At 38.6% G+C, this 12870-nt stretch overlaps 1 protein-coding gene across 1 annotated transcript; it reads left to right on the top strand.

Moving 5' to 3' along the window:
* Positions 1-1419: 1419 nt before the first annotated feature.
* Positions 1420-10639, top strand: LOC144658062 (adhesion G protein-coupled receptor L4-like). The gene is made up of 8 exons (XM_078518384.1): positions 1420-1433; positions 1596-1851; positions 3333-3726; positions 3784-4341; positions 7744-7890; positions 8229-8365; positions 9271-9433; positions 10428-10639. Exons 1-8 carry the CDS (start codon positions 1420-1422, stop codon positions 10598-10600), a joined length of 1842 nt encoding a protein of 613 aa, XP_078374510.1. The 3' UTR covers positions 10601-10639.
* Positions 10640-12870: the final 2231 nt, after the last annotated feature.

Consider the following 12870-nt stretch of genomic DNA (forward strand, 5'->3'; position numbering starts at 1 on the left):
GGTTAGTGTGACCCTTGCATAGGAAATAGAAATTTCCAGCTGGTGTAAATGCTGAATGATCCGCTTGCTTCTCGTCAATCTATGTATGTTCAAGTCAATGTAGACAGGCAGAGGCAGTTCACGATTTTGTTTTTTTTTCTTTGTCTTGCGGCCAACGGTAAGGCAAGCTTGGGACTCGTGCTTATCTTGCTTTTTCAAACCGTCTCCATCGAAAATTAAGAATATTAAGGTTTTGAGGCTAGATGGTAACGACGCTTCTTGACTATTTTATGGAAACAATCCGTTAAATTTATATGCCTCGTGGCTGAAAATGTATTTTCTTATTATTGAAGCTGCCTTGGCCAAAATTTGTGCGTCCACTGTATAATCTTGTTTCTTCAAGGCTTCCTTAAGCATGTCCCGCATCCCTCGGCGGCCACAAACTACAAGCGCATATATACAGTAGAACCCCGGTAACTCGAAATCTGATGGGAAACGAAAAACAGTTCGAGTTAGCGGGGTTTCGAGTAATATTTAATTTGCTAAGTTAATTGATAGTTACTGATTTTTCAGCACTTCAGTATTCAGTACCAGTACAGTATTCAGTATTCAGTATTCAGTACTGACAGTGCAAGTTAAACTTATCTCGTCAGAAACTCTATCACGATCATACATGAATTCTTATGATAAGAATGGAAAAAGGCTGTCAAATACGTGATCTGTTCGTTGCTCTAATCAATGGGTATCCGTGACGAGTTGCAAGAACCTGAATTCGAGTTATCGGTGTAAATTTGACCCAAATTTTGATCAACGGAAACGAAATTTAGTTCGAGTTAGCGGGGATTTCGAGTTATCCGACTTCGAGTTAACCGGGTAAAAATAACTGAAAAGTGGGTTCAAAATCCAAGGGAAATTAAAGTTAGTTCAATTTAGCGGGGTTGTTCGAGTTACCGGGATTCTACTGTAATTACCATAATAAACATTTTAGAAAACTGCACCTAAAAATAAAAATTTTAGCGAAAACTTCAACTTCATGTCTTCAATTTATATATATTTTGCAACATTTAAGCATAAAACTGCAAATTACTTACGGAGTAGAGAAATATTTCCTTCTTTCCCACTTTAATTTAATCAATTCAAAATGGCGTGGTAGCGGTGCTTGAGAGATCGTACGTGGTCAAAATGTTAAGCAAATTTTGCAAATTGCAAGAAAAAATCCAGGTGGAGCCACGGATAAAATTATTTAATAGTCTTTAAAGAATCATTCTGCAAAGTTTGGTGCTTTTATCAACCGTGTCACGATTTCTCCAAAAATTTGCGCTAAGCGACCTGACTAAATCGATAGTTTTAGTGTTTGGTTGGTTAAAATGGCATTTTGAAATTTCTGTTCATTTGACCTTTAAGCTATTTGTCAATTCAATTCCGCTCCCTTCAGCCACAATGCAAGAGCTGGAGTAAACACAAACAGAAATCTACCCTCGTCATGATTTACCGCAAACCATCATGAAGGCTTGACTACAAGCGGCAATGGCAAGAAATTTAATGATGCTCTAGTAAGAGCACCATGTTGCAACGCTTTCTGTCAGTCCTGTATAAATTACTCTTCTTTTTTATAGATGTCAAGGGCATGTTTATCCTCCGACTAGTCCTTTGAACTCAAATGAAACGTGTTTGGTACCACAAGGTGTAATACATCAATCGTATAGTAGCTATGCAGTTTGGAACACGTGCCCACAGAACTGGACCGATAGAATTGTGCGACAACAATGCCAGGATGAAGATCAAAATGACCTTTTGAGAAATCTGCCAGTATTTGACGAAGACAGTGAAGAACATTACAGAAATGTATTCTGCGCAAAGTGCAATGGTGCAGTAAACACAGCCTTCTGGAAGCTCCGATTCGATTGCAGCCGCAATAACAGATCGTTTAATGCGGAAACCTTTAATTTAGGCAATGAAAAGATTCTTTTACCTAACCCTGAGAATTGCTTGATTGACAAATTACCGCAAGCACGTGAGTTACCTAAGCAGTTAAAAAAATAGGTCACCAAGGGTGACATGAGTCTAATGCCGTATGGCATAGTGATACAGATTGCGCGGTTTTCGTAAGCCGGTTAAAATTGGTTAGAGGTTTGTGTTCGGGAGTTTAATTTAAAATGCTTATAGCAAGCTAGGGGCATCGTGGATGATTATGGATGAAAACGAAACAGTCATAAATGTTATATGCTTCCCATATTTTAAAGTATGAACAGGAGTTGATGTTACTTCTTCCGTATTGTCCGTAAAAGCAGAAACGATTAAACATTTGGACAAGGTTGCGTGACGATTTACAAAAAGCATGTTCATTACAACAAGGGTTGAAGAACTTCACATCGTTTTCTTTCAGATTTTTCACCATTTTGATGATGACTCTTGAAACAGATTTTGCAATAAAAGCACTTGAAATAGTGACTGTTACTCCATTGTACTGTAAGCACTTAGTGACAGATTTTCCTAAAAACGGGTGTAAATGCTCACGTCAATATAATGATGACCTTTTGAACGCTGGAAACTAGGCAATTATTATCGAGCTACCATACACAGGAGCGAAGACTGTTTATCATGATGTACAAATTTCGCGAATCATCACTTCCATATCAATGTAACCATTTTATGATTTTTCTAGCTGTAAGAAGAACTTAAGATCTCTGAGAGTCGTAAAAGCATGAAATTCGATTTCAGTGTATGGCAAAGGCCGGGACAGTGTAATACTGCAAAGCGGCCAAACAAACGCATTTTGATTTAGTCGCGTAACTTGATTTACATTTATCCATGTACATCTTTTATTTTTGAAGGTTTTTGTTTGCACTGTAAAGAAAAAATTGGTCAAAATTCGAATGACTTAAATACAAAAACCGAGGTAAAGTTTTCTATTTTTTAAAGCAAAATAAATATTTGGTCGCATTGTGTAAATAAACGCGAGTCGCCGTCGAAATATTTTTTCTCAAAGACGTCTTGCTTTTTAAGCAAGACGAAAACACAAGTGCTTAACTGAACTGAAAACGAAGATTTATTTTCACAAAAAGCTTACAAATGTCTTAACTGGAAAATTATTTCGTCCTGTTCAAGTGTTGAATAATCGTGACTTGAGAAAGAACTTTTAATTATGCGTGGGAACACGTGTCGCTGATTGGCTGTTTTTAATTGAAACTAATCGTGCGTGTCCGTACGGAGTCCGTTCTTGCAGCTGATCATTGTTTTCTACATTACAGCGAACGATTATCGATCCCGAACCATTCCCTTGGGATTGCTAACAGCTTTTTTCATATAACAAAGAGTCTAATGCGCATGCGCAAAGCGCACGCAAGCATTAGACTCAAAAATGTATTCCTAAATTCCAAGACTGCCACTATATCAGCCCGAATTCGAAGAAAAATGGATCTTACTGCCAAACTGAGTGTCTGAGATACGCTTTCCCAGTCTGCTCTCAAAACATAAGATTTAGAAACCCACAGTGCGCATTATGTAATGGTTTTAAGCTAAATGATCAGGATAGTGGATGTGAGTTTGATGATTATGGAACAACGCCATCGCTTACCATTCTCTTTGATTTTACTTCCACTTCTAAGTACATTGTTCACGTTAAAGATTGGAAAAATGATGTTTTTAAGAACACTGAAAAAGAGTTCTCATGTCAAACTGACGAGGTTTTCGATCCCTTCGTGGGAAATTGCAAAAAGATCGTCTCAACCAGATCACAAGCTACAAGTCACGGACCTGAAAGCAACGACACTGAGATACATAGGGGAATCAGAACAGAACTAGATAATACATCCGATGATGATCATCTACAAGGCAAGCACAACGAAAGCCAAAACTGGAATGCAAACTGTACTGTCATAGCGTTTAACAAAACCGACTTCGTGCAACTATCTAATGGCTCCATCTACTTGAAACCTCACAACAAGTTATACAACAATATGACTTACATGCTTCGTGACAGCAAATTACTGCTGTGCGTGAACTTTTCAAGAAATTTTTCAAGGACGGAGAAAGAAGGCGGCAAACAAACGATCACTAAAACGCCAGCATTACTCCAGCTTCTTTCTGCAATCGGATGTATAGTGTCAATGGTTTCTCTAGTTCTTCTGCTGATTACGTATATCGTGTTTGCTGAACTCCGCAACTTACCTGGGAAGATCATAATAAACTTGGCATTGTCTCTATTGCTGTACCAAAGCCTCTTCCTTTCAGCCGTTAAAACTGACGATCAAGACACGTGCCTGGCAATTGCAGTTCTTCTTCATTTCTTTGTTCTTTCCTCCTTTACGTGGATGACTGTTATGGCTTATGACATGCGTCGGATTTTCACAAACATTTCAGGTAACTTTATAATAGTTGACTTACTCAATAGTGTTCCAATTTAGCTCATAACATAGCTAGCATGAGCCGCGCAATCAAATTTAGTATACGTAAGCGTGCTAAAAATCCCGATAGTGCACGCTGATGACCACTGAGTAAAGCTCACACGCTGTGTTTTGCGAAAGCGATGACATCTTACCTTCGGAATATGGAAAGTAAATCCTTTCAATAATTTTCAAGAATACGAGCTACAAGGTAAGCTGTTTTTTTTTTTACGAGACGGAGAGCGAAAGAGAAAATAAATTCGATTTGCCGTCAAAGTTGTTTGTGTGCTTTTCTTCTTTCAAACAACAACTAACGCCCAAGTCTCGAAGGACGAAATTCATTTTTTTTTCATGGCCCTAACGTGGAAGAATGGGCCAGCCATAAATGACAACAGTTTGATGGCACTAAAACCTAGTTACCAAACAAAAGTTTTCGCGTTTTAAGCGTTACACCAAAGCGTCTACGGCTCTGTTGTGATTTTTGTCGCTCGGGAAAAATTTACTTCATCGGACGATTCATTCAAGTACCGTTTTTAAATAAAAAAACGTTTATTTTCATCACGACCCTAATTCTGCAACCACAAAAGAAATCGGTCATGTATTAAAAATACTTAAACTAAGCACGGAAGCGAATTCTTTGACTCTTTTAACCTTTGGAATCTGCTCGGCTGTTCGAGGTTGTTTTGTTTTAATTTCTTCCACTCGGGAGTAAAAATTTAAACTAACCTCAGAATCAACAGCTGCATATGCTGTTTTCGTCAGATGTTTTCCTTCGCTCTGCCATCGAATAAACTTAGTCAATTTATTGGCCATTTGCCACAAACTGCACCAATCGTGTGAACTTGTACATGTGTAATTCATTGCTCGACCGCTGTGTTTATTTTCTCACACAGCACACAATAAACACAAAGTATAATAAAGTTGTGAAGAAAATTATTCAACATGACTCGAGCGTGGGACAAAGACGGGAATCGAACCCATGGCCTCCCAGATACCGGCAGGGCGCTTTATTATTATTACCATCTTTATTATTTACTACACTTTTGATGATTTCGACATTGCTGATCCTAGCAGTATGCAGGACGCGTGTCATATATCAACCTAGTAAATGGCCGAGCTCACAACGAGTCTCTCGTAGCTCAGTTGGTTAGAGCGCCCAACCGGTATCTGGGATGCCATGGGTTCGATTCCCGTCGGGGACTCAGATTTTTTCTTTGTCCCACGCTCGAGTCATGTTGAATAATTTTCTTCACTATTTATCACCGAGCTTGAAATTTACCATCTTTATTATTTACTATAATAAAGTTCGCACTAAATGTGTTGAAAGGGCCTATGAAACAGTTCTAAGTTCCAAACGTTACGGGCTCAGCCCTACATCAGTGGAAAGTCAAGATTTCAGTTAAAAACGCTGGCTTGTGCTATGAAAAAAATTGTCTTCCGCATATTTGCACTATGCGTGAGAAGTGGGAGGGGGAGGGGGGTCATGGAGCTTGGACGGGTTTGTAAGTCCCATATAACAATAAATTTCGAACCGTATATCTTAGTTAAAGTTGCCTTAATTTATGTTTCTACGTGTATTTTTAGCCTTGAACGTAAAAGTTTTTTTTCGGAAACATTTTTAGGAGCTGTTAATTCATCCCTTGCGGAAATTTTGGTAGGTTAACTATGTGTCCATGATTTTTGACATTACCGCTATAACAAATTACAAGCAGGTGTGGCAAAAAATCGTAATTTTTGACATTTTTTCTGTTTTTTTTTTTTTTTTTTTTTTTTGAGAAATACGTATAATTTTACATTCCATTTGCATTTTGGCTTATTTTTCCCAAATTCTGTCATTTTCTGACTTTTTGTATGAAAGAAGTGAAATCTAAGATTACAATCAAAGTCTCTTCGAGATGTCGACGTTTTTGCATGAAGTATGAGTCGAAGGTTTATCCTGTGCATTGTTCTTCGAACTTATCATTACAGTTTCTTTGTAGTTTAGTTTAACAATTTCCTATCTTCGCGGAGGAAATGCAGCCATATAATTTTGTCAAAAATGGCTCGTCCGCGCCGGGTATTTATACACATATTCCTTAACATTACACAAATAAACAGTGCAAATTTCACCGATATCTGACAATTCTATACTTTAAAATTGCAAGGACCTTTCGAGGCAGTCGATTACGGCAGCGAAATTAGCAAATGAAACAGCAAAATATGCGTTCGACGCTTTGTTCTTGCGACGCCATATTTGAATTGTTATAGTCGGGTAGACCGCTGTTCAATGTGTTCAAGGCCGTATCGTTACGATTGCTCCACGAAAAAGCACGAAAAAAATACGGATAATTCCGACTACTGTCGGAGAAAACATTGCGCATATAATTGGGGCGTAAACAAATCGTTACACTCAAGCTGTGTTTTCTCTAGGCTCTGCAAGGGTCGGATATCAAGACCCAGGATTAAACAAAAGCCATATATACAGTGAATGCTTTCGAATTATATTTGAAGATGAAATACGAAAGAATTTTGCTGTCTTTGACTGAAATTCCACTCGAACTGCGTAGATACGATCGCATGTTGTAAAGCCGATTCATGCAACATTGCTGTCAACGCGAGGTCACGCCCCTAACGACCTAGGCTGATGACGAAATAGAATGGCGCTTCTAGCGACGAAATTTGGCCTAATTTTTAACCGCTCCTAAGCTAAAAGAAGCCCCCATCTCTTGCATTTGTTTTAACTTCAATAATATCTTTGAACAGAGCGAGTTTTTTTGGTATGGTTTATTTTTGACGTTTGTAATTTTGAAACGATGTAAGTGCTAGTGATTATTTATTCGTGTTTAAGCGTTAGTTACGCAATCCATTGTTTGTGCGACGCTTTTTATAGATCGCCTTTCAGACACACGTGCGTTGAGATAAGAAAGCTGACATGTCACTTTTAAAATTGTTATATAACGTTTGTAAATGTGACAAGTCACGTTTTTTCCACGAGATCGCAAGTGATCACCCACAGCGGAAAGTAATCCCTTGAGAAATTAAAACAGTCCCTTGATAAATTAAAAAAGTCCCTTGAGAGTTTACAAATATGTGGTTCCAAATTTTGTCCACTAACCCCTATTCTACGTTTTTAGCTTGTAAACAAGCAAAAACGTCGAAAAAAGGAGGTCAAATGACGTCACAGCCAACAGTCATGTGTAAGCTGAAGGCTTTGTACTTTTTTCTGCTGCGCATTAATAGAACGAAAACCTTTATGGGGGTGGGGGGGGGGGGGGGGTGACCGTCCAATCCCCGATCCCCCTTGTACCACGCTGGGGTATGAATTTGCATGCACGTCCGATGGTTAACTTACCCCAACATACATTAGTCTTAATAAATTTCTTGGTTATTTCTTTTAAAGAGGGTGTTGTGGCACATCGTCAAAATCAAAGCGGAGGCTATACGAAACGTCTCATGAATTATTGTCTGTATGCCTGGGGATCTCCAGTGTTGTTCGTGGTTGTCTGTGTTATAACTGATCATATCAAAAAAGGATCTATTGGATATGGTAAGTGCTACACTTCATTTAGAATGTTAATTGTATAATGTATGTATAAAGTATAAGAATTCGTGATTTCCTGATATCGAATGTGGTATCAAATTTAACTCAATTGCATAAGTTTTGTTTTATCACAACCAATGAAATACATTTTTACAGAACTACTGTGGGAGGCGCACAATCTTTTTGGTGATAAAACATTAAAATTTTATGTTTTCAGGATAAATAAATTTAATTCGAGGTAAAATAATGCTATAATATTATGCTTTAATTGAGCTTCTAACAATGTTCAAGAAGTGCCAAAACTTTATTTTTTTCTAACTTGTGCGCTTTTTCTGTGTAAACAGGGCAAGGAGAAGAGGAATGTTTCATATCTCAGCTTCAAGCCCTTCTTTATTCCTTTGTTTTGCCTGTTGCACTGCTGATGATCTTTAATCTAATTGCACTGGGACACACTGTGGTTCATATCATCAAAACTCGAAAGGTGAGGGAAATCACTGATTAGTTATCTGGATAGGTACTGCCATCAAGCCACTGGTGTATAAAGATAAGCTTTTAATTTACGCCTTATTCAAATACTTACAATATACGTGTACCTCTGATCCCCTCTGGAAGCAATGGATGGATGGATGGACAGATGGATGGATGGATAAATGAATGAATGAATGAATGAATGAATGAATGAATGAATGAATGAATGAATGAATGAATGAATGAATGAATGTAGGTTTGGATGGCTGTGGATGGATGGATGAATAAATTAAACAAGTGTACGAGTTATCGACTCACTGACTAACAGACTGCCTGCCTGACTGATTGACCAATTAATTGATTGAAAGATGGAGAGATAGATTGATTGATTGATTGATTGACTGATTGATTGATTGATTGATTGATTGATTGATTGGTTAATTTGCTGATTGGTATATCAACTGACCAAGTGAACGACAACTGACAGACCAAAAGACCAATCGACGGGCAGAGGTATGGACAGACCTACAGACCGGCAGACTAACCTACCGACTATTGGACTGGCTGTCTGGCTGGCTGGCTGGCTGGCTGGCTGACTGGCTGACTGGCTGATTGACCAAGTGAACTGACAGACCAAAAGACCAATCGACGGACAGAGGAATGGACAGACCTACAGACCGGCAGACAAACCTACCGACTGATGAAATGGCTGGCTGGCTGACTGACTGCCTGACTGCCTGACTGCCTGACTGCCTGACTGCCTGACTGCCTGACTGCCTGACTGCCTGACTGACTGGTTGGTTGACTGTTTAACTGGTTGGCTGATTATCTGGACTATAGAAGGGCGCATAGATAGGTGGATTTGGATTGGTTTGTTGTGGAGGATCATTTTAGCTATGAGCTCTCTTTCCATTTCAGAGAACGCAGCAGCAAAAAAATCGGCGACATGACACCAGCGTAGCCGTGATTTGTGTTAAAATGGCTTCAGTGATGGGTGTCACATGGATTCTTGGAATTGCTGCAAACTTGAAAGCTCTGTCGTTCCTGTGGTACCCGTATGTGGTTTTAAATAGTCTTCAAGGTACGTTTTCTCTAAAAACTTCAGTAAAATTGTGCAAACGAAACCACGAATCTTTGGCGTCAAGGTCAGCACAATAAAAATGGACTAGTTACTTGTAGAACCGAGCTGAAATATTATAGCAATATAGTTGATGTTCGCGGGTGTAAATATGTTCTTGGCCCGACTCAGGCTCATCTTAATAGCCCGAGCCGCAGGCAAGGGCTAAAATGACCTCTGTCTGAGAAGGGCCAAGAACATATTGGAAAAGGAAATTGCAGAATTCTGTAGACAGCAACGGCATCACAACATTTAGAAGGGTTAAAATTTAAAAAGTGTTCTGTTGACTAAACTGGCAGTTTTGCTCGACGAAGACAAACTTACATTCACTTTGCCACCTGGATTCTTCTTCGAGTTTCTGTAATTCCTCTCCATCAAGCTGAAAAGACTTAGAGTTTGCTTTGCCGTTAGGATTTTCAGCCATTTCGTCGTTATAACGTTTAAAAACGGAGGTTTGTAGTTGCAGATGGAAATACCTTGATTCAAATTAACTAAGAAAAACGGCACGAAAAGTTGAATGGTTTTTAGTTCTGATTGGCTTCGTTATTTTCTTGTTTTTGATTGGTCCACGCTGGCGAGCTAAAAATTCGCCACAATGACCGATGAATTATTATAATCAGCGTTTTTTAAGGTATTAGGACGATTATTATTATTTTGTTCCACTGTACACAAATTTTGGAGCTCACGATCAGCAGTTCTGTTGAAATTAATACCCCATTAACTGTTTGCTTGCCGGCCTCAAGAGTCCTCATGGGCCCAATGAGGATAAGTACGTAACTGCTTGCTGTTTAAAGTTAGTACCAAGGTGTCCATTTTGTACTAGGTAATCGTCAAATGGAAACTGGCTAGAGTGAGCCATATTTATACAAGTTTGTCTCTCCTCCGAACTTTGACAACCATAAATTTTTAACTTGTTATGCATCTCAAGCTTTTGGTTTCATTATCTTTCTTTCTGCAGGGCTGTTCATTTTCCTGTCTTTCGCTGCTAGCGGAAAAGCTTTGGAGTTGTACAAGAGTAAATTGGCCGGCATCCTGAGGAATCGCACAACACAGAGCGAAGAAGACAATAGAGGAAACCATAACTGTAACCACACTGATGAAAATCGACATTCACGGGATACGCGGTTGTAAATATATAACAGTGTAATAATATATGGTATTCATGAGGTATATGTTGTGGTTTAAATTTATTTTTGGTTTATTTTTTATTTACTTTTGTTTCAGAATAGATAATGAATAAGAGACAATGAAAAATAAATATCCAACTGGTTTGAAAAGTTGTAAGCCAAAGATAACTTTATAGTTAAACAACAACAACAACAACAACAAACTTTATTCACCCTAATTATTTACAAATTAAAAGGAATATATATATATATAGGGAGAGGATATTACACGATGGCGAGAAGATATGAATTTTATGTTCGAGTGGCAGAAACGATATCAAACGAGTGAGCGTAGCGTCGAGTGGGATATCGTTTTTGCCACGAGAACATAAAATTCATGTCTTTGAGCCAACGTGTAATGTTCTTTTTATTATATGGAGACCAGATGTAGTTGACGTTGCCGATTTTTAATTCATTGTTTTCGAATCAGTCAAGCCAGTTTTACAAATCAGCGTTCGTCTTCATAGAAAATACAAAGCACCCGTGCTCCATATAACACTAAAAACTGAATTCCGATCAAACAAAATACTGTTTAACTAAATAACACGTAAGAACTGAAACATTACTGACTTTGACTTGAATCCGATGCGGCAAAGTCGAAAGTTTTCAACTGCTTTTGTTTTTTTCTTCACGACCTCTTGCAATGGTGAAATCCCTTGCGAAGAATTCCCTCTAAAAACATTGAAATCGTCAAGGTTTCCATTATCGTGTGCTCATTCTTAACTTTTTTGGAAAACTCATTTTTTTCGTTGCTTTGTTAAACAAATTAAACCTTCGTGTCGGTGCTTGCATACAACAAACGACACAAACCAAGTTCATTCAGAAAAATAGAAATGGCGCGAATCGTGACGTCAATGAGCGATATGTCACTCGCAAGAGTGTCATACGGAAAATACGCCACTCGGATCCCGGGCGGAGTGGCGTATGGAATCTACGAGTAGTTTAGTACCCAGTAAAACACTCTCCTCCATATAATAAATTAGAATATTGATAAATAAAATAGCAGAAATATAAATAAGAGAACTTTTCAATTACCGTTACCAAAAGGAGTAATCAATTGGAATTGAAGGAAAAATCAGAGAAAAACAGCCTTATAGTTGAACAATACAGAAGCTAGCTAGTATCTTTCAAGATACTAGCTTATATGACTGTATATTTATTATTAATAACTAGGGGCGTAGCCAGCTTTCTGAAGAGTTGTAGGCCTGGCTAACCGGTTTTTGAGGCGTTTGGGCCGGGCGGGGGGGGGGGGGGGGGTCCACCAGGGAAGGGTTTGAGATCAAGACCCTAAGAAATACTTTCTTTCTCCTTCTAACTTTTTGGTGATTGATCTGTATGTATTTTGACAGCTTCTAAGTTCTAACATTTCATAACAAAGAATTGCCCAGAAGGCTCAAGTTGGCACCTGCTAAATAAGCCTTGATCTCACCAGGAAAGGAGAGTTGTAACATGTATGATGCTAAGATATGTTAAAAAATGCTTTCTATTTCATCTTGAGAGTACATCAGTTGAGTTTTGTTCAATTGTATGTTTTAAAAATATAAGTAGGCCAAAAAATTTGAAGGCCGGGGCCTTCGGGTCTATAGGCTAGCTTCGCCCCTGATAACACATTATTTGTCCTACATTCATGTCTAAGCAACCCGCAAGCAACCAAATTTAACCATTGCTGGTTGCTAAACCGAGAATAAATAAGAAGTTTTACTGCAAAAGGAAAACTGAACAAATGAAAAATTTGTTGCAAGAAAAAAAGTTGCAACTGGGGTAGACTAGCCTACAAGTCGAGCTCACCAGGGTCTACTACCACCGAACCGGAAACGAGAAGCGAACGACTTTTAGTAGAAAGTCTACAACTGGGGGCCGGGAATAAGCTCAGTCAGACTTCAACTTCTAGGATCAGCGGTTTTCTTTATTCTTCAGTTCTTACTCAGCCGTTGCCGGCAGTAACCCATCAACTTACATAAAAAACTGGCGATTAAGTATGCTCGCATTACGTCCATACTGTACTGTGATTGGCCAAAAGCTACATTCTTTTGAAGTTCGCGAAAACTATAGAAATTGCGGTGTCTTTTATAGTTTAACTTTCGCTCAGCTGAAAGTATCTTTAAAAGCTATCCCGATATCGGAATATTTTGTACCAATCACTGCAGTTACAGGACAGAATGCCTCGAAACCAGAATAAACGTGGTCCACTTTTCTTCAAGAAGCACAAGAGAATTGCAAAGCCATCGGAACATC

The sequence above is a fragment of the Oculina patagonica genome, chromosome 6 (genome assembly GCF_052425735.1).
Source record: "Oculina patagonica isolate OP01 chromosome 6, crgOcupat, whole genome shotgun sequence".
Classification (NCBI taxonomy): domain Eukaryota; kingdom Metazoa; phylum Cnidaria; class Anthozoa; order Scleractinia; family Oculinidae; genus Oculina; species Oculina patagonica.